This window comes from Nannobrachium achirus, assembly GCF_963921795.1.
Source record: "Nannobrachium achirus genome assembly, chromosome: 12".
NCBI lineage: Eukaryota > Metazoa > Chordata > Actinopteri > Myctophiformes > Myctophidae > Nannobrachium > Nannobrachium achirus.
The window spans coordinates 47,892,656-47,915,400 of record NC_137832.1 but is presented as its reverse complement, the minus strand read 5'-3'; the positions used below and the strand labels follow the sequence as shown (position 1 = coordinate 47,915,400).

General features: G+C 43.1%; 1 protein-coding gene across 1 annotated transcript; it reads right to left on the bottom strand.

Moving 5' to 3' along the window:
- Window positions 1-5,591: 5,591 nt before the first annotated feature.
- On the bottom strand, window positions 5,592-18,766 carry krt1-c5 (keratin, type 1, gene c5; the record flags this gene model as incomplete). Its single annotated transcript, XM_080738905.1, has 9 exons — window positions 5,592-5,707; window positions 7,041-7,069; window positions 7,667-7,884; window positions 10,387-10,512; window positions 11,264-11,428; window positions 14,187-14,343; window positions 15,636-15,718; window positions 16,616-16,777; window positions 18,524-18,766. 9 exons carry the CDS (start codon window positions 18,764-18,766, stop codon window positions 5,592-5,594), a joined length of 1,299 nt encoding a protein of 432 aa, XP_080595031.1.
- Between the last annotated feature and the right edge of the window lie 3,979 nt (window positions 18,767-22,745).

Here is a 22,745-nt window from a genome sequence, read left to right as displayed (position 1 = left end):
CAGTTTATAAAATGAACTTGTGAATGCATTTTTAAACACCACCTAACCATAAAATTATATTTAAAGGTAATGCATGAGATCTTATTTATTGATAATGTTTTTGAGTTGATTCGGGTCTTCAAGTGATGAGTGATGATCTCCTGGAATGTTTTTTACTTTACTTCTTTTGTGTGTATCATGGAAAATCTGGTCACACTTGAGTGAGGACCAGGGAGAGAACCAGAGTGGACTCACACCAACATGGGACTGTCTGTCTGCTCCTAAGAGCTCTAATGAAAGTACACACTCCCTGTCTGTGTCCAGCATGTATGCACAATACAACCACTGCAACGCACACAGGGGCGTCACAAGGGGGGGGGGGGGACTGAGTTACTTGGGCCCAAGGTGGAGGGGCCTTCAGTATTTTATTATAGCAGATATACAAGCTCACAGCGCGGCACCGAGTGCCACGCTGCGAGCTTTTAGATGTGCTATTTTTGAAAAGTCATAAAAATGAGTGCAAATCTTTGAATATACTGTATGTATTTTTTAAGCGAACATTTGTAACCCCCTGCTTCTGGGGGGTCCCTGGAACTAAATATTTTGAGATGGGAGTCTGTGGCCAAATACATATCATTTTGGAGGTCCTTGTCCTTCACATGAAAAAGTTTGAGCACCACTGACATAGAAACATAGGTTTTTCAAAAAACCTTAGAAGGATTTGAAATATTGCACAAATTTTCAAGATTATTCAAAAATAGCAGATCTACAAGCTTGCAGCACGGCACTGTGAGCTTGTACATCTGCTGTTTTTCAATAATTAAAGTACCCAGGGCCCAGAATTTGGTGCGACACCTCTGGCAATTAACGCACACACTCTCTGTACATACCCAATGATATTATACTCTGCTCCACAACATATCTAAGCAAATGTTGTACATTTTACTCTATTATTTAATAGTTACTATAGTTACAGTAATGAGAATATTTGATATAAAAAACATACATTAGCCTACATTTACTGAGAACTCAATACATTATTAAACCAGCAGTACATTGTTTATTAAAAGCAGGCAAACTTTATTAAAGTGTGAAATTATTCTGCTTAATGAGTTCTTTTATATTTGGTACTGTAAGTATATTTTGATACCAATTCTGCGCTTTAACTCTAGTACAATTTTGAGTGCAAGACCTTAACTTGCAGAGTATTTTTAAATGGTGGTATTGGTGCTTTTTCAAATCTTACTTCTTCTACCACTGGTACATACATGGAAACACCTCAAGGTTATTGAAAATCCCCAAATGAGAGCTGAGTAGCCTACTTAGCATAAAGGGAGCTTTCTCTCTCTCATTGAAGTGACTATCAAATTCCTCATGCAGTGGCCAAAACAGTTTAACCTGAATGATGGAGATCAGCGTGAATCAGAAGCTGTAACACAGCGATCCTTGTTCCAATCCGTATCTAGCTGTAAAGTCCTGTGTTGCCACATCAAGCCATAGTGTTCCTATTAAGCATGTCAAAATAGGCAAAATATCGATGAAAATATCCAAACGTTCGGCCAAAATAGGCAAACATGGTTAAAATAGCCGATCTACAAGCTAAGCTCACAGCGTGTGCGTTCATGGATCAGTCATTTCTGCTCTTGACAATAACAGAATTCATAGAGAGTGTAGAAATGGATTGTTGCTATACTGTTAGTGCACTTAGTTTACTTTTATATTCATACCTTTTAATAGTTCATAGCATTAACATGCAAATCCCAGGCAATTCAATAAGTGCGTTTATCTATGACACCCATTCCCGAAATAGGGGATACATACATACAATAAAAAACACTTCTGACTATGCCAGTTGGAATTGCACCAACCACCATTTAAGGATTTAACTTTAAAGGAGGTTTGTTTCACAGAGCTTTAAAACTTTATAGGGGTTGGGGAACTTAGTGAAGGCACCAGAATTGACAAAATATAACATTTAAAAACAGATAGAGATATCTGTGCCAACAGCTAGAGATATCTATGCCACTGCTATACAATGAGGCAGTCCTCAACACCATAGAACACATTTCTTCTCCATCATGAGCAGTTAAGGCACACCACATCAAAAGGAGTATCAATTCAAGTAGGTTAGTTTCACTGCAACAAAGAAAGCACAATACACACACTTAGTTTGGCTATACTCTGAGGCAGGGGTGCCCACACTTTTTTGACATGAGATCTACTTTTAAAATGACTAGATCAACATGATCTACCCATCCAAAATGTTTTCGCTGAGGGCCTGAGGGAGTATAGCAGCACTGGCGTTACATTTTAGACAAACACACTTAAGGGGGAAATAAATGGGAATTACTGGGGGAAATGTCTTCATCCCATTCTGTATGGAAGTGGTAGGTTTTGGGGTTCTTTGTAATGCTACTGACTCTTGAACAAAGTACTGCATTGGGAGGTTTGCCTGCCATGAAGGGAGCTTACAGGCCCTTCTTGATGTCATATTGACATATTTGTTTTTTATTTTAATTATATATTTTTAGAGGCATGTCATGTGGTCTACCTGCTCACCCTTGGTGATCTACTGGTAGATCACGATCTACCTTTTGGGCACCCCTGCTCTTAGGGCTGCTCTTCGTCCATGCCTTACCCCTGAATCTGATCCCTATTGCCATTTTTTTACTATTTTGAAAAAGATTTTTGAATTGCTTATCTAAAAGCTCACAACGTGTTGATGAAGATCGGGTATTTGAAGTATATTTTATCTATCTATCTATCTATCTATCTATCTATCTATCTATCTATCTATCTATCTATCTATCTATCTACATATCTATCTATCTATCTATCTATCTATCTATTGTATCTAAATGGACCAGTGAGGGTCCACTTGCTTCCATTTGTACACTCTCTGAGGATTTCCAAATTGATAACACAACACTGGGAATGTACTGTGTTTAACAAACAAAACAAAACAACCATGCAGCTGAGAATTTGAAACCTCAAACACGATTTTCAAGTTTATTTTGTGGGACGGGCGATTTATTCAGTGTCAACAAGTACAGAACTGCATTGTTATGGGCACGACACCGGATCCTGACCTCAAATCACAGTAACCTGACAGTGACAGGACAATGGCCCGGCTTCAGAGCACTGTCCGTCCTCTGGAGAGGGTGTGAAACGAGACACTGTGGTCACTGGTCACCACCAACAAAACACACTACATGAAATATGTTGTCAAAGAAAGATCACTGTGCACTCCTTCTGTATTTAGCCGTACATGGAAACATATTAAAACAGAAGTGTGTGCACTCACACACACAGGCATGTGCGCACACATGCACACACACACACACACGCACGCACGCACGCACACGCACACACACACACGCACATTTTCAAGGGCCAAGATATTTTCCAGTTGCGACAAGAGCTTGGAGGTATGCTATTTCCGATATTTTCACGAAAAGGCCCTTTTAGAAATGGCCCTGCCTCTACATTAACATTCTCTGCTCGTCCCTGATGCACACTTTAAAGTGCTGTGGATACATACATGTGCTATATATAGGCCTATACATTCATCATTTACCTCAAAGTTCTACTTAAGTAGCCTACAGTACTTGAGTAACTAAGTATATTTACTCAAGTACTGTACTGTAATTTGTAGGTACTTTTACATGAGTATGCCCATTTCCACCACTTAATACTTCTACTTCACTACATCTACTACTTACATCTCATACCTTTTACTCATAGATTTATTACAAAACACATAAACCAATTGAGCCCTGTTTTATACTACGAAAACAGCTGATCTACAAGCTCACAAAGCGTCATGATGCAATGCATTGTGAGCTTGAAAATCTGGTATTTTCAAAAGAGTTGACAAAATTTAAACATGTTCAAAAAGATTGTGCAATGGGCCATTCATAATGTACTTCCACTTTGGTAATTTAAGCTTAATTTGATGCCAATACATTTGTAAAATTAAGTAAAAGCTATTGAATACAGGCCTTTTGAAACAGTGTATTTCTACATTGTGGTATTGCTACTTTTACTTTAAGTCTTGTCACACACACACGCACACACGCGCGCGCACACACACACGCACACGCACACACACACACACACACACACACACACAGACATGTCATCTGAAACCAATGTATTTGGGTCACTTGAGTTATTGTAGTTTCTATCCTCAGTGCAGATAGAAAGAATCATGCATTCCCTTGCCTTCTCATATTAGGTTTCTTCTCACTCTGAGATGTACGTTTCGGTCCAAGTGCCTCAAAGCGGCCAAACGTAATGAACAGTGCTCACTTCTGGGGTTTCATCCAAGCCAGGGTTACACTTGAAAGTTGTTGCAACGCATTTCACGGATAGCCTACCGCAGAGTTGTACATGTTCTGCTTTTTCTAACCTATAATAAATTACACCAACACTACATACATAATTTCCCTTTTTTTATTGCTGCTACACCAACATTGCTTTTTGACTTTTGCAGTCACAGAAGAGAAATGACAGATAATGGAAATACAGTTACAGTACTTGAGCATTACAAATAAAACAGCACATTGAAACATTGACTTACATTTCATTCAACAGTCTTAAACAACAATGCACCATTCTACAAGTACCGGTATTTCTTAAATCATTTTATTACCAAACAACCAGGCAGGCATATTCTCTACAGAAGCTTATACATTACATTCTTCATTGTCAAGAAGCTAGACCTCATTTTCATTGTCCTCCTGAACACATGAAGGCCTGTGAGATTCTTGTCAAAGAGGAGAACGATGATGGTAAACACTGCCTTTCTTTGATAGCCCTTTTTCACTGATCTTTTCATTCTTTTTTTCTTTGTGAGACATTAAAGGAGGAGTCAGATACAGAGTAGCTGAGACTGAGGAGAGGGAATCTAGCAGATCTACAAGCTTCGTTTCACGTTGGGTTGTAAGCTTGTAGATCTGCTAGATCGGTTGCTGGTCCATTTTTACACTTCCAAAGTTCAAGTACACAATAGTGTTAGTAGTTCAACTCTGAGTGTATACAAACAGAACCAAATGAACCCTTATGGGTCAGTAACTCTAAGAGAGTACACACGTGTTTACTGTATATCTCTCAAACATAAAGGAGAAATAGATAGATAGATGTCACATTTTTACAACACCGCTATTACAAAGGTTTTGCTATTTACCTGTCACCAATAAGGCACCAATCATGTAGTCTTCAGCATTGATGGCTGCCTTACATTTATATTTTAAGGTAAAAAAATGACCTTACCCAACAACAAACATGTGGCTCAAGGCGGCCATCAGTTTACGGCTTACAGAGGTAAAGACACCAATCATTGGTCCAACGAAAAATAGAAAACATTCACAATCATAATAACTTTATTGGGGAGGGGGGGGGGGGAGCAATACTTTTATTCCACAACTCCTTAAAAGCTCTTTGGATGCATTATTTTCTTTTTAATTATTTATTTTCAGAGAAATCTTACCCATATTGTATATCTAAATGAACACTCAAGATTTGACATTTTATTACCCAGGATTGTCCTGTGCTGGTTGAGGCTCGCTGTGCAGTGCACCCGGGGAGTGGACGCAGACAGCAGCTGTCTCTCATTTCTTGCGCTCTTCAATCTGCTCCACTTCGCTGGACTCGTCCACCACCTTGCCGTTGATCATGGTCTGAGTGACCACCTTGACGATCTTCCTAGTTCGCACTTCAGGCTCTTCTGCAACACACAGGATAAAGATCGGGGTTATTAACATGGAAGGGGAAGTAGTCACGATATCCTCTGTGACGCCCTACGATGGTGGGTTTGGCAATAATTCATAGACAAAGACTTATGGCACTAATAACATTCTATTTAATGTCTACAGGGGAATATTTTGTTCTGTTCGACCTGGGGAGATGAAATAGCTTTTTCAGCTTCAACCAGCTGATGGTTGCTCAGATGGCTATAATGAGCGCAGGGCCGCAGGTCGGAGCTGTTAGTTGGGTTATGTGTCTTTCTCAGGGACATTTCGACACGTACTGTACTGTATAATGGGTGAGCTGGGGGTCGGCATGGTGACCTTCCCAATCCCAGAGTGGTGTCTATACACACTCAGCTACGGCCGCCCCAAAACACGCATACTACCATGAGGTTGCACCCTAACATTTAACTTCACAAAAAACAATGCCTAAACCTAACCTTAACCCTAACCCTAACATCACAAACACTATGCCTAACCATAACCATAACCCTAACCCTAACCTCACAGAAATTATGCCTAAATCTAACTTCAAAACCCTGTCTACCAGGGCGAAACACATGGAAAAGAGACTCTCCCATGCAGGTACTGCTGGTACTAAAATGATTAATGGCAAGTGAAAAGTGTACTTTAATATGTGTGAAACATCATTGGAATCCTAACAAAACATTAGGTGACGCCAGCAAGGGTTATACCTCAACATGCAGTAACTAAGGCAAGGTACTCAACATGGGGTTCAGGGACCCCCTTGACGGGGTTCCATGGGGTCCACAGATAATTCATAGTTAGGAACTTAAGAGACCCTACAGGTCACTCTGTAACTCTATAAGGTCTGTAATTCAGTTCGGCTCTGTCCAAACAACAATATGACGTCATTCAGAGGTTCGTGGGGACCATTGTTTACTTCATTAACAATGTTGAATGAAGTAATAGGTTATACTGTGCATGCACAAGACAGGGTAGAGTACATCATGGCAGAGTACCGACCGCACAATGGTAATATAATGAAGCTGGAAAGGACAATGTCAAGCCAGCGGAGATGAAAAGAAACAGGGCATGTCTTTGTGATACTTTCAGACTGACCCAAGATGAACTAGACTAGAGGTATCAAGCGTCTATTCATGACTGTTTTAATCCCAATGGAATTTTGGCCATCTGATTAATGACATTGTAATAAAGTGATATCATTCTGAAGTTCAATATTTGCTGCATGAGGAAAGGTGTATTGAGCGATTTCCATTTTGAAATGAATACTCAGGTTTGGTCTCTCATGACACTTCTTTGATCTTTTCGGCAGGTAGTATAACTTACTTTTGGGAGGTTGAGGGATTTCTTTAACCCTGCAGGACAAAACATAACACAACAGTTTTAATTCAAGAGAGCATGAGAAGCACTCAACACAGCACACGTCAAATACCCACCCTTTACAGTTTTTAGGTCTATGTCGATTTGATCTTATTGAATGCTTGAATGTTATTTAATTAATGCTTTGCTGCAATCAAAGATATACCATATCGACAGACAGACAAACAGACGGGCACAGACACACAGGCAGACACACAGACAGAAGATAAAATCGTGAAGCTTTATATTTTGTTTTTCCGGTATCAGGGGTCTCCTCAGCTCTATAGCAAACAGAAAATAATATTTCAGTTTAAGAAACCAATTTACCCAATCATGAGAGAAGATCATTTCATCAGCTTAAAGTTTGTTTGATAATTCTTTGTTTCACCGCTTCAAATCTCACTTGTTCATTCTGTATCCTGAATTAGTTCTCTCTTCTGAACTGAGAAGATTGGTATCCTGTGTTTTAATGTTTTAACAAGCAATTGCTTGTACATTTAAATCCTTTTTTCTACAAAACGAATTTCACTGTGTGTATTTAATTTCAAATGTGTTCCTGCTGTGTATCGCTTTTCAAACCGCGAGCGACTTACACTTCCTCTCCCTCCAGCAGCCTCCTGTAGGTGGCGATCTCCATCTCCAGGTTCTGCTTGATGCGCAGCAGCTGCTCGTAGTCAGTCTTGTTGCGCTGCATGTCCAGACGCAGTTGAGACAGCTCGTCCTCCAGCCCGGTCAGCGAGGACTGCAGGCGGTCCATCTCCACTGCGTACTTGTGGCCCGTCTCCCCGAGGTTGCCCTCCAACACCCCGACCTGGAAGCCAACAAAACGTCAAGGATGTCCACAATTACAACACCAGAGGCAGGGCCACAAATCATGCTCAACCAAGATTCGGCTCAAACAAAGGGGTCAAATACATACACCCACACCAAACCTATGTACAGTACGTATCGTCCCTGATTCTGAGGTATACTGTATCTGCCTTAAAAATGTAAGTTCTCAAAGGGACATGTTGGGAGTTTGTAGATCTGACTTTTACTGTAGTTTTTGGCGTAGAGGGAAAACATGGCGAGTTTAAGTGGTTAAAGGTTAATGAAATAAACAGCAGATAATGAGTATTGGTTTGGTACTTCAATGTGATAAACTAAAGTAACGTTCCAAATAGCATATTTTCCATCATCTACTGTACTGATCAAACTTAGAACAATGTACATATTTTAAAAATAGACATTTATGTTTATGGCTTTTATAAGATGCAATTTAGCAATTAGGTGGAAATGATCCCATAAGTCTAAGCCAGACAGGCTGCAGTCAAATCATATATACACATAACAATAGCATGTCTGGGAAACATACAGTATACAGCCCCATTAAGTCCACAGATAAGTCATCAGTGTTCAAACAAACATCAATTGGCTATGACTCTGACATGTTAAACGTCGTTCAAAGCTCTTTTCAGCTAGGTGAAATGGCTCTGGATGTTTACTCATAGATTTCATCCGTTTACCACGTGCAAATAACCTCACCAGCTGACCAGCCCAGGGCCCGGAGGGACAAATAACCTCACCACCTGACCAGCCCAGGGCCCGGAGGGCCTGTCAGTGCCGCGTGATTATGGATCCCACTGGGAAAGATGGATGGAAACGGCATAGAGCGCTCATTTTCAGTTATTGTCCACGACATTGCAAGCGGCGCGAAGGCCAGCGGACCAGGCGAAGAGCGGGCGCCGGCCGCGCGAGTTACGAAGCCGTGGTGAATGCAATCGTTATATTTATGCCCAGGCCGTAAGGCCTGGGCAAGCGCACGATAAACGCCATGATAATTGGGTTTTGGTGCACCTCGCGCGGTCCAAGTGACTACAACGGAGCGCTCCCTACGTCCGGTTCAGCCAATCACAAGCTTCAAAAATGAGTCCGGGGCGTGGTTATCCATCTTTCCCAGTGGGATCCATAATCACGCGTCAGTGCCAGCATAAAGTGCTCTACTTACAGTATGTACGATTTTGATTATTACAAAACATACACTAACCACTTCAGCCCTCTATACATTTCGGCCATTTGAAAATAGCCGATCTACAAACTGACAATGCGCCACGATGCGATACATTGTGAGCTTGTAGATTAGCTATTTCCAGCAGATTATGTTGAAAACTTGAAATGGGACATTCTGCATAATGATTACTTTTACTTTTGGCACTTTAAGTAAGTTTTGATGCCAACAATTTTTTTACTTTTACTCAAGTACATTTTGAATTCCAGACTTTTACTTGTTACATAGTATTTCTACATTGCAGTATTGATACTTTTACTTAAGTAAGAGTAAGCCTGCCTTATATAACAATTAGGCTGAGCATATGTAATGTGTGGATATTTTAGTCTCCAGTCGTCTAAAGCTGTGGTTACTGTGCGATGATGTGCTCTCACACGTTTCGGCAGTGACACGGAACAAAACGTCTTGCTTGTTTAAACTCGGGGGGCTCTGTCGCAGTGACTGATTATAGGAAGAGAACGGAGCCGCTGTGTACATTGTATCACTATTAACTACAGAGCTATGTTGACAAAGAGAAAGCAGCTGTCTCCTGTAGATATAGGCCTGTCAAAGTGTGCGTTGTGCAGAGAGAGGGGACAGGCCGGGGTGAGGAGAGGGTGAGTTTGGGGGGCGGTGGGGGTGGAGGGGGGCTATTAGGCTATAGGGCTCCAAAGCTGTCAGTAGTGTTTTTAATTGTAGATGAGGAGGTACTTACAGAAGGCTCTATTGTGAGTAGTAGACTTATATACCCCAGTATATACCGGTAAGTCAATGTTTGATTTGACTGGTAGTTGTGTCCAAAGAAACTAAGTCCTCCATATACTGTAGCCCTGTGTATGCGTGCGTGCATGCATGCATGAGTGCGTGCGTGCGTGTGTGTGTGTTACTGAAAATCGTTTTGAACAAAAAACTAAAAAAGCTATTTGTCACAAAGCATCTGCAAAAGATTGCTGCTATTTGTTCCAAAAATCTTTATACCCTGTATAAGATAGATCTGTTAACACAATGTGGTACCCCCTCCAACTGTACTGTATACCGGTATGTTCCCCTTTTTCAACTGTTTTTATTATATTTTGACACTTGCATTGGCAATGTAAATGTATGTTTACTCATCATGACCATAAAGCTCCTTTGAATTGAATTGTGTGTGTGTGTGTGTGTGTGTGTGTGTGTGTGTGTGTTGTGTGTGTGTGTGTGTGTGTGTGTGTGCGTGCGTGCGTGCGTGCGTGCGTGCGTGCGTGCGTGCGTGCGTGCCTGGGTGCATGCGTGTGTGTGTGTATAAGGTACCTGCTTGCGCATGTTGTCCAGCTCAACCTCCAAAGCCTGCAGGAAACGGCGCTTCTCGTTGAGCTCACCCTGGGCGCAGCGCAGCGCATCGTTGTTATCCTTGACCTCTGACTGTATTGCCTCCAGCTGCATAGTGCACACACACACAAACAATTGTGATACTATAGGCTATCTACTGTACATCAGTGAATCCCAAACTTTTTAGCTCGTGACCCAGAGAAATTAGACATTTGCCCGGGACCCAAACTAGTAAAAACAGCAGACGTACAAGCTCACAACGTGTCGCTTCGTGCATCGTTGTGAGTTTGTAGTTTGTCTATTTGCATTACTTTTTAAACATTTGTTTTCTAATTCATGGAAGTTCTTTGATTTTATTTATATTTACTTACTTTTGAAAGGTATGTTGTGTTCATGAAAAAATGTGGCCCATAAAAATGTGGCCGCGACCCACAAATGGGTCCTGACCCAGTGTTTGGGAACCAGTGATCTACATTACTTACAGTAATTTGATATCCGGACACTCAGCCTAAATCTTCATTTCGTTTCCCTGCATTATTCGAGAGCTCTGTTCAGCTGAAACTAGCGATTCAGGGGCTGGAGCCAGGCTAGTAATTTGACTTATACAGTATATAGTTTAAAAAAAGCCATGCCCCACAGTATATAGTTTTAAAAAAGCCATGCCACACACACACACACACACACACACACACACACACACACACACACACACACACACACACACACACACACACACACACACACACACACACACACACACACACACACACACACACACACACACACACACACACACACACACATAATAAGTTACCTCTGTGTGTGGAAGAGAGATTAGCCCCAGGAGTGAGTGACTCACCTTCTTCATGTACCAAGTCTCTGCCTCCTCCTTGTTCTTGCGAGTGATTCCCTCATACTGGACTCTCAGTTCGGCCATGATGACTCCCAGGTCGGGCCCGACGGTCGCGTCCACCTCCACACTCACCTGCTCGTTGCTCAGACGGGCCCTCAGGCATGACTTTTCCTGCACAGCGGCAGAGAGGAGAAAGAATGCAGCGTATGTTGAACATGGCACCTTTGGACACAGATACTGTACAGTACATCAAAGACCTAGCAGCTCTGTACTGTGTCACGTTTGTTTGTCATGTGGGGGGGAATTGTGTTTTCAGCTTCAGCCAGCTGATGGCTGTTCAGATGGTTGAAGTGTCTTGTTCAGTGACACTTCGACACGTACAGTATATCCAGGGCCGGAGGGGAATCGGTGACTTTCTGATTACCAGGCGGACTCTATACCCACTGCGTTACGGCCCTCCCATGATTTATTTAGATTGTACACTCTTGTTCATTCATTTGTTCATTCAATTGTGTTAATAAAATCTTCACCTCTCTCTCTCTCCCCAGCCAGTGACTATAGAAGTGCAGAGCAGAGTGTGACTGTGGGTGCTCGCAGTGGTTCTCAAATGTTTTTTCTTTTTTTGCCAAGGACCCCTAAATGTATATGTATTTAGCCATAGACCCACATCTGAAAATGGTTTGGGTTAGGGTAAGAAGAGAAGATTTGTGATGAAAAAACGAATAAAAAACAAGATACACTTTCAAGTTTTTTCAAAAATGTTCAAAAAAGTGGGGTCCCAGAGATAGAAATTATTGTATTCAGCATATTGAACTGGGGGTCCTTGAAATAAAGAAGGCTGAGCATCACTGCTCTGAGCAATCAGTAGTCAGCAGCATACACATACCAACATGTGTATGTATGCTGCAATAAGTGACATGCCATGTACAAAAAAGTACCCGCTGGCAGCCAGTGCCTGACACCAAGCATTAATGGAAAGGCCACAAAAAGAGGGCAGAGCTGTGGCGTGCCAAGCAGGGACTATGCAATGATGAAAGACACAATTAGATGCCCATGCAGGCTGCAAGACACATTCAGACCACACCTGAATGTCTGTAGGCCTATACACTTTCCTTGTACCTGGACGGGCTCGCGTGATTGCTTGTGCTGTGCATGCATCTGTGCACACACATGAGCATGAGCATATCGTTGTTGTCGGGCGGAAACCTTGTATCTCCAAGATTCAAATTTGTACGTTCTTTCGCAAAGTAAAGCCCTGCTTCATAATACAAGGCCGTCGCACAAAAGTATTGAAAACAGCAGATCTACAAGCGCACAACGCCTCGTGGTGCGAGGCGTTGTGTGCTTGTAGATCGGCTGTTTTCACTAGTTTAAGTCATTTTTAAAATGACAAATGCAAAACGAACGGTTTTGGACATACACGTTTTCCAACCGACAACGGCGATATGCACACAAACACTCACGTGCATGCTTGTGAGTGCATGTAAGCGTGCTATCACGGCATCTACAGGCACAATGCCTCCAGAGAGGAGGGTGCGGCAAGTAGGTACCTATGTTATCATATTTCAGATACTGAAAGCAGTTTTCCCCTCTGACCTCACTGAGAGAAAACACAAAGACAACAGACACAGGTGGAGGCCTGTGTTCAGCCTATTGTCTCAACCCAGGGTGGCGGTGGGCCATCTGGGAACCGGATTGTCCCCGGTTCCCTGTCTCCTCCTGGCTTCATGTGGAAGTGTCCCTGAGCAAGAAACTGAACCCCTAACTGCTCCCCGTGAGCTTATAGATCATCTATTTTTGGATTGGATTGCATCAACTTATATTGCAAGTTCGAGTCTCGATCCCCACGGCCTTTGCTGCATGTCACTCCCCATCTCTCTCCCCCATTTCCTGTCAGCCATACTGTCTATCCCTAGGCATAAAAGCAAAACACACAAGCACAAGAAGAGCACACAAGATCTTCCGGGACAACGCTCCACTCGATCCATCCAGGCTCTTCTCCCTTCTGGCCCTCAAACTGTGGAATAAATTCCCCATTGCTTAGAACTGCAGACTCACTACCTATCTTGCACCGTAATCTGAAGACTCAACCTCTTCAGACTCCACCTTGGCCCGTAGCACTTGCCCTAGCCTCGGCGACCTTAAATGTAATGTATAGCTTGTTATGTGAACTGATGCCAGGTCATTGTTGACGGGGCATCCAAAGTGTGTATAGCTTCAATGTAACGATAATCTCTTGGTTATTCTACTGTTAAACTGATAATAGGCTCTTGGTTAACCTACGTTTTTTTAGATTACTGCTTCTATGCATTTGATACATTACCTTGCACTGTCCTTGCCACTCTGGATTCAGAGTGTCCGCTAAATCAGGGGTTTTCAAAGTGGGTGACGGGGCACCCTGGGGTGCCGCGACGGCAGTCCAGGGGTGCCGCGAGATAATTTGATAATATTTGAAATTTATCTGGACATACATTACACACAAATACATTTAGTATCATTTTAAACTTGAAGTACAAAATTATTTTCAATCAGTTCTAACCAAAATGGCTATTATCTCGCTTTCCTTGCAACATAATCGGTAAAATATGCTATAAATATAAGGTGCTGGGAGTGAAAATTAGGAATATAATAATGTAGGGGTGCCTCGGATGAAAAAAATATTTATAGGGGTGCCCCGAGCCAAAAACGCTTGGGAACCCCTGCGCTAAATGACTCAATTGTAAATTGTAAATTGTGAGTAACGGATATCAATTATGTAAATGTGTGTGTATCTGGCTTTCAAGTACTTCCAATATACATTCTTTGCTCTGAAATCTTCTCCCCTTCCGGGACGGGACGATGCCTGACAATGTGTGAGGTGATTAGGCTGATGTGCAAAGCGTCATTGATCAAAACTTCGACGTGACCTCTGCTCTGGGAGTGATCTCACCTCGTCGTGATTTTTCTTGAGGAAGTACAGCTCCTCCTTCAGGCTGTCCAGGTCTCCCCGGAGGGTGGAGATGAGCTGGTCGTGGTCAGACTTGGCCCTCCTCAGAGCCTGGCAGTCCCTCTCCACAGACTGGCACAGAGTGGCCTCGGCCTCCCACCTGTGGACATACGGTATGGCCACGTTATACTGAGTGCATCACAAAGTACATCACTAACACCCAAGTGCAGTGGTCTTCAACGTTTTCAGGCCAAGGACCCCTTAGTTGAGAGAGAGATGAAGCAGGGACCCCCAAAGTACTACATATTGTATAAAATTGTGTTGCAGATTAAAAATTTTCATCGATTTCTTAGACAGCTTAGACTTGTTTGACAGCACTGTCAGATGTTGTCAAACTGTCATCATGTTGGATGAAAACGTGTATTTTCAGACATTGAACCACTTGAACTGTCAAATACTCTTCTTTTCCCTCTACAAATCTCTTTGCCAAAAATAGCCGATCTACAAGCTTACAATGCCTCGCAGCGCGAAGACCCATGCCCTAGTGCAGTGTTGTGAAAGAGACTTATTGGCTGATGTGATTTTCGAATGCTAATCGACCTAAAGCCTGATTTACACATGGTCGGGTGAAAACGATTGGTGTACAAGCTCTCACAACGCTTCGCAGACGTGAGCTTGTAGATTTGACATGATATCACAGACTGTACATTGGATAAATAAATCAGCTCAAAATCAAGCAGCACAAAATCAAGCGGATGTCTCGCCTCCCCCACTTCCATTTCATCTTTGCAGCCGTGTAAATAAGTCCTACTGGGAAACCAAATAATTTTTGCACACACATTCCCACTACATAGCAGGGGCCTCAGTGTCAATTTAACTTAACACATGGATTATTAGGCCGGGTGTAAGAACTCTGTCCCTCAGAGTTCAATTAAGAGGGTTTCAAGCTGCCTGGTAGGCTGGTTGGCAATAGATATAACGCTTCTCTGCAACCTGCCACGGAAGACGGAACATACCATCAACATGTGAAAAAGAAAAGTGTGTGTGCGCGTGAGTGTGTGCGCGTGTGTGTGAGTGTGTGTGTGTGTGTGTGTGTGTGTGTGTGTGTGTGTGTGTGTGTGGGGGGGGGGGGGGTACTACCACTCTAGCATCCCTACTTCATCTTGCCAACAGTGGGTATAGCCTACTTTAGAAATGGATGATGTGCTCTTGACCTAAGTGATCTATCATGTTCCCAATGTTCACTAACGCTAGAACCACAAGTCCCCCCCCCCCCCCCCCCCAACACCCACACCAGCCACCCCAGCCCCCACCCCGCCGTGGGAACAAGGCTCTTATTTCGCTAAGCCGACAGACAGCTCATTTATTCACAGTGCCTCTCTGCGGTCTGACGCTCCCATGCGAACAGTCGCAGGCAGGCTATAAGAAAAAGACCCTCCATGTGACACTCACTTGACCCTGAAGTCGTCGGCAGCCAGCTTGGCATTGTCGATCTCCAGCATGATGCGAGCGTTCTCCAGGGTCTTCTTCCTCACCTGAGAGAGAGAGAGAGAGAGAGAGAGAGAGAGAGAGAGAGACACAGAGAGGTTGGGAGAGGACATTGTTTGTCGGAAACATTAAAGACGTCTGGATGTGGGTCACATTTTGCACATGCCAAACTATCAGGTTTCACGATGAATCATAGTATTATAGTGAGTTGTTTAAACAGAAAGAAAGGGGAAAGGCCAGGGATTTGCAGGATGGACATCTTTGTCTTTTGTCACACAAAAGGAAAACCGCTTTCATCTGAGCGGCTGATGTTGACATCACGGGAAGGGAGTATTTTTCTGGTCCCGCAGTGAGAATGCTTTTACAGCTTCACCCAGCGGAGATGGCTGCTCAGATGGCTCTCAGATGGGGCTTAAGGCTCTTTTCCACCGGCAGCGATAACGATGACGATAACGATTAAAAAAATGTGTTTTCAATTGAAGTGGATCGGCAGCATCCACCCAACACCGATAAAGACAACGATAGCCGACAACTACATCGTTAGGATCAACAACGATGTGGTTAAGATCACAGTGATATGGAACTGGGTCTCTGACAAACAGCTCGCGATGCGCTCTGCGCGAGCGGCTGTTAATTGGTGCCTCTTCACATTGATGTCCGATAGCTTTATCGGACATCAATGTGAAGGCATAATTATCGCGGTGATACTTTATGGCTATCGTCATCGTTATCGCTGCCGGTGGAAAAGGGCCTTTAGTGGGTTAAGTGTGTTGCTATGGGACACTTAGCATGTGCAGAGCAGACCAGGCAGGGGAGTCTGGGAATCGGCCACCATCTGATTACCGGATGGCCTCTTCACCCACGCAGCTATACGGCCGCCCTGCCACCACCATCTGATTACCGGATGGCCTCTTCACCCACGCAGCTATACGGCCGCCACTGACCTCCTGTCCGATGGCGTGCGCCTGGGCCATCATGCCGTCGATGTCGTGGCCTTTGGGCACCTTCTCCATCATCAGCTGCTTGATCTTCACCTCCAGCTCGGCGTTGGACTTCTCCAGCGAGCGCACCTTGTCCAGATAGTTGGCTAGACGGTCGTTCAGGCCCTGCACGTAGGGAAACAAAATATTGACATTTTGGTTGATATCTTATAGCCGATTCATTGGATGTTAGAAATCGATTAACATAGATATTGCAATTCGAGTTTCCACTATAGAGTTTACCTTGCACCTGTTATACTGTACAGTAACTGTGATTCTGTGTGCAGATGCAGACTTCTAAAAAACAATGCATTCTGATTTATCAGGCCTACTGATGAACTACACTCTGTTTTAGTGTCTGCTTTCACTAATGAAGGAGTTGAGCAACAACTAACATACAGTAAAGATTGCTTTACTGTAGTTGTTCTAGCCTACAGGTAGACTCTTTAGAAAGCTTCCCTATTAAGCACTGATTGATTCTGCAGCCTTCAATCATCACAAAAGACGTTTTCAGATTCAAACTTATGTCGTAAAATGAAATAACAGCAGAAGATGTTGCGATTCTTTGCCAATACTGATTGAACAGATATTGCATTTTTAAGTAAATATCAGCCAATACCAATAAGGTGAGTGATTAAAGGTAGGGTAAGTGATTTCATTTAAGTTTCAGTTTTCATGTACCGGTAGGTGACAGGCCTTCCTCCAATCATGATCAAGTGGGGGCAGGCCTTAAGGGCAATGCGCATAAGGCCTGACCCCACTCGACCATGATTGGAGGAAGCCCCCACTCTATCCTGATTGGAGGAAAACCTGTCTCCTCCACTGAAACTGCTTTTTTGGAGCTGTGTGAAGCACAGGCTCCCTATACGTGGCCGTGTGGGTCTGTGTGTGTGTCTGTATGTAGCCTGAACTTCCTAAACTTCGGCACGCTACTAGTCCCACAGTTTTGCCACCACACACTCGCGCCATATGTCAAATCGACCGGCTTACTCGGGAATCGTGGGCTAGTAACTTGCTAAGAGAAAGGTTCAATAGTTTAATTGATATTAATTTATTAGTGAATTAATTTTCCCCATTGACTTATAATGGGAATCGCAAAAACTCACATTCAATTATTTGTCTCTCGCAAACCATAGGGGCTAGAGTTTCAAGACTTGGAGAGGAGGTTCATAATGATTTCAAGGATTAAATAAAAAAGAATTGTGTCATTTGGCCGCATGGTGGCGCCATAACACCCCACTTTACGTTTTGGCCTGTAACTCTTGAACCGTAGGTCGGAAAATTAAAAATATTTTTTCCCTGGATTCCTTGGGTCATGACGCATCTCCCCATATAGGCCACGCCCATTTGCGCCATGATAGATTTTCCGCCATCTTGAATTTTCTCCAAAACACACTTTTTGCTCCTTTTCCTACATATTTTCTTCAAATGTCACAAAAATCGGTACACATGATCCACACACACACACACACACACACACACACACACACACACACACACACACACACACACACACACAGCTCCACTTCACACGGGTGTGATTTTTTCTCTTCACAGGGGATAAAGCTGAAATATGGACCAAACACTCTATAGCAGTGGTTCTCATAGTGGATTCCAGGGAATCCGTGGGTTTCTTTAAGGGGTTCTAAATTGACCCATACAAGTCTGTAACTCTGACACTGCACAAATGGAACCAAATTAACCCGCTAAATTTGCAAGTTTGAGGAACACTGCTCTATAGTAATTAACTAGTACTATCAGAACATAGACCAATTTGGTAATTATTAGAATTAAATGAAATCACTTACCCAACCTTTAAGTAAACATTGTCCGATACCGATGCGGTGAGAGTGATTAAAGGTGCGTCCCTACCTGCATGGTCTCCTTGTCACTGGTCCCCACGGCGAAGCCGTTGACGCTCAGGCTGGAGCCGTGCAGATTGTTGAGCCCGTTGCCCACGGACAGCGAGCGGGACAGGGACAGGCCGCCGCTGAGCGACGCCAGCGAGGACACGGGCGGCTTGGAGCGGACGCTGCGCCCGCTGTCCCTCAGGGACATGGTGGAGAAGGACGGCTGGCGCACCGAGTAGCTGCGCACGGAGACGGTGGAGGCCATGGTGTCTGCACTGCAGGATGGGACAGGTGGAACCAAAGTCTCATTAGCAGTGGTGGGGGGAAAAAAAAGTACTACATTTATTTTTGTACAAAAGAGGTGGTGCCAGTTTTGTACTTTTTCTGTTTTGTATATGTGTCTATGGAGTAAGCATTGCTCTAATAGAGCCCCAGGTGTAATATGCAAATATGAATTATGTGGTTTCTTCCTGAAAGCTGAAAGCCTCTAAGAGTCAAAAGGCCCAATTGAAATACACTGCTTTAATGACAGTAAAATCACCCCCTCCCTTTTTTACCATACAGCAACACTGTGGGTGTGCTAGTTCTACTTAATGAACAGGTGGGTGTGGCCACATAAATACAGAATTTTAACACTTTCTGTACACTTTTTTGAAAAATAATCTTCCTCCAGGTATAATCATAATATCTGATGATCAGTATCAATATTGCAATGTAGAAATACTCTGTTACAAGTAAAGGTCTGGAATTCAAAATGTACTTGTGTAAAAGTGCAAAAGTCCTGGTGTCAAAATGCACAAACAACAAAAGTAAAAGTAACAAAAGTAAGTACTCGTTATGCAGAATGTCCTGTTTCAAGTTTTGAAAATAGCAGATCTACAAGCTCACAATTCGTTGCGATGTGACGCATTCTTCTTTTGCTGATGGGGCTGATGGCCAATTCATCAATATTAGAAATATTATATTGACATTGGGATATGAGATTACAGATATCGCCTTGCATTTGGGATATACTGTAATGTATTGATATGGCATAATTGTTGTCTTTTCCAGGTTGTGCAATGAATTAAGCCTTGTTTTACACTTTCAAAAAGTGAAATTATCGTTACAATATTGAGACTTAAATATTTGGTCAAACATATTGAAATATTTGATTTTGTCCTTATCGCCCAGCCCTGATCTGTTGGGCTCATTGCGTCAGTGCATAATATGTACGACACAGTGTTCATTCATCCATTAGGAACTCGGAGGATTAAATGAACACCCGGGATATTTCTGTGTAATAATGAGTCATGCAGCTGTACAGTATGTCAATAGAAGAACAAGCCCCATTGACACAGCCATCAGATCTCAACTCTGATAATGACAAAAGCACAAGCATTGTGCAAATAAATGCTCTGCTTTGTTTGTCTTTTATCTATATCGTTGTACATGACTTGAAAAGAATGTGCCAAACAAAGACTATTGTAAAAACCTAGAAATTGGCTTTTTCCTGTGCAAGTGGAAAACGGGTATACTGTAATACTGTAGTATAGATTTACACAACACAAAATGAGCAGCTTTGGCTGTTGATAAATCAATAAAATAAGCATAAAGTGAAGTATTCTTACACTTACGTGAAGGCTTTTGCTCTGGGTTTTCTGTGGCGACGTCTCTGCCAGGCTCAGTTTGACGCTGATGGTGAAAGTAAGGGACTGCTGTCACTGGACCAGGTTTCACAGGTGAACTGGCTGGTGGGACTGCCTGTGCTGCCAAGGTGGAGCCACCATTGGCAGCTTGTCCAATCAAACATCATCCACAACAATGCAATGGGACACCCATCAGCAGTGATGGAAAGTACGTTTACTCATAACTTACTCAAGTACTATTTAAACCCTCTTAGTAAAATGGACTTGAGTTCCAACTGTACTTGGTAAACTCTTTTCTTTTCACTGAACCTCTGCCAAAAATAGCCTATAACGCATTGTGAGATTGTAGCTATTTTTGGCTAATGTTCCCCCCAGAATAGTCACATTTTGAGCTAGATTTACTTACTTGATTATTTTCAATTCTTGATACCTTTTGGTATTTGCAGATTTAGATTATTACTACAAAACATGTATTATCATATGGTAAGCTACCCAGTAGCACTTAAAGTATCAAATTAAAATCATCCCCACCTTTACAATCGAACACTTAAGATGAACACATTAAATGCAATATGATTGTGAAATCTACACTGAAGCATTGTTATGTATTTTTTTACGTAAGTAAAGACCTGAGTAATTGTTCCACCAATGCCCACAAGTGAATTAAGTGATGTGAAAATTAAATGGATAGGCCTATACTGTTATACTGAAATGTGATCATGATCTTACACATGGGAGAAATACGTAGGCTACAGTAGGCCTATATTTGTGCTGCATAAATGATAGTTACTGAGGCTTTGGTTGGAATTAAGCATTGTTTGTTTTCGACCCCTTCAAAGTAGCAGGTGTTATAGAGTCATTATTTAATTTAAATTAAATGCAAATGTAAACTTTGCACTGTTTGGCTGCGAGTCCCCAGTAGGCAACCCTATCGTCTCTGTCAAAGTACGATTTATACTTTGTCGTAAGACAGTGAAAATAGATGTTCAACAAGCTCACAATGTTGCGACGCATTGCGAGCTTGTAGAACGGCTATTTCCAGATGACAAATTAAGCATTGCATTGCGAGGAAGTGGGACAAACCCTGCTGCACCCTGCTAACCCTAACCCTAACCCTAACCCTACTGCGCAGTAAATCATTAGCACCCAGGTACGACAATCTGATCTGAGACACTTGGGTGACATACTTTCTTTAGGGCACACACCACACACACACACACACACAGTGACATCAACTTCCTCCAGTCCTGCGTTTGACCTGCTTGGCTCGCGGTCTGTCCGGTTTGGTACAGCTGGGTGCAAACTGGCCCTGGTTTGGTTCCCTTCTTCCACAGTGCTCCCATTGAGGTGGACACAATGCGCTGCAGCAACGTGAGAAGCCAGCTCCACCTGGGGATGGTGGCCCGGCGGGATGGGGCCAACCTGGAGGAAGCCAGGGGACAATGGAGGGAGAGAGAGAGAGTGAAAAGAAAGGAAAAACCCCTGAGAATAAATGCAGGGTGTGGGCTGGGGTTGTTTACACACACACACACACACACACATGCACGCACGCACGCACGCACGCACACACACATGCAAATACCCCACAGACACAATATGTGTGCACATACAGTATACAGTATACCTCCACAATGTTTCTCTACCGATACTTATGTTGTTAATATAATCTTCATAATATGAACCTTCTGTGATGATATTACTTAAATGCAACATACTTTTTTCATGAATACTAGAAGGTTTTGTTCATTTGGAGAATAGTAAGTCCCTCAGGGCTGACCAAACAAAAACAATGACCTGGTTTAGTAGTTTGGGCTACATGACCCCAGGCACACACACACTCACACACACACACACCCACATGCGCGTCCACATGCATGCACACCCGCACGTGCACACACACACACACACACACACACACACACACACACACACCCACACACACACACACACACACGCACACGCACACGCATGCACACATGCACACACGCATGCACACACACAGAGACCTTAAGTGGTCAAATTGAGACAATAATTAAACAATCAACACAGATTTGATTTCAGGGTTGCAATTCGGTTACATTCCTAGGGCTTGTATCCTATTCAGTGTGGAAAGATAACAATCACACAGCTTGTAATGTGAATACCTGCAGTATGTGGGTCCTCAGTTCAGTTTTCTTTCCAGCATAATGCTCATTGTTTACCAGGCCTGAATTCATCTTTAGCCACGAGGACACAGCATCACCTTGTGGGGGAAAGGAGCTACTGCATTGTAGACGTAGTGTACCACAAATTGAACAGGACAAGGTATGCAAGAGTGGCTCCTTTTCAGTTATAACTTATTTCATCATCCTGCCTGGTCATGTAGAGAGACCAAACAAAAAGCCATTTACAGCACAGAGACAGATGGACTGCAGTGTGAAAGAATCACATCAGCAGCAACTGGCTTCCCCTGGCCTGGCCTGGCTGTGATGATGACTGTAATTTGACAAATGAGAGTGCCTGATGAGGCCGTCCTCCCTCTTTCTCCACTGGCTGAGAGGTTTGGTGACGTCTGCGGCTAAAAGGTTGTCTGGCAGAGCCATGGATGGCACAAGAAGACCCCAAAGTCTGCCAGAT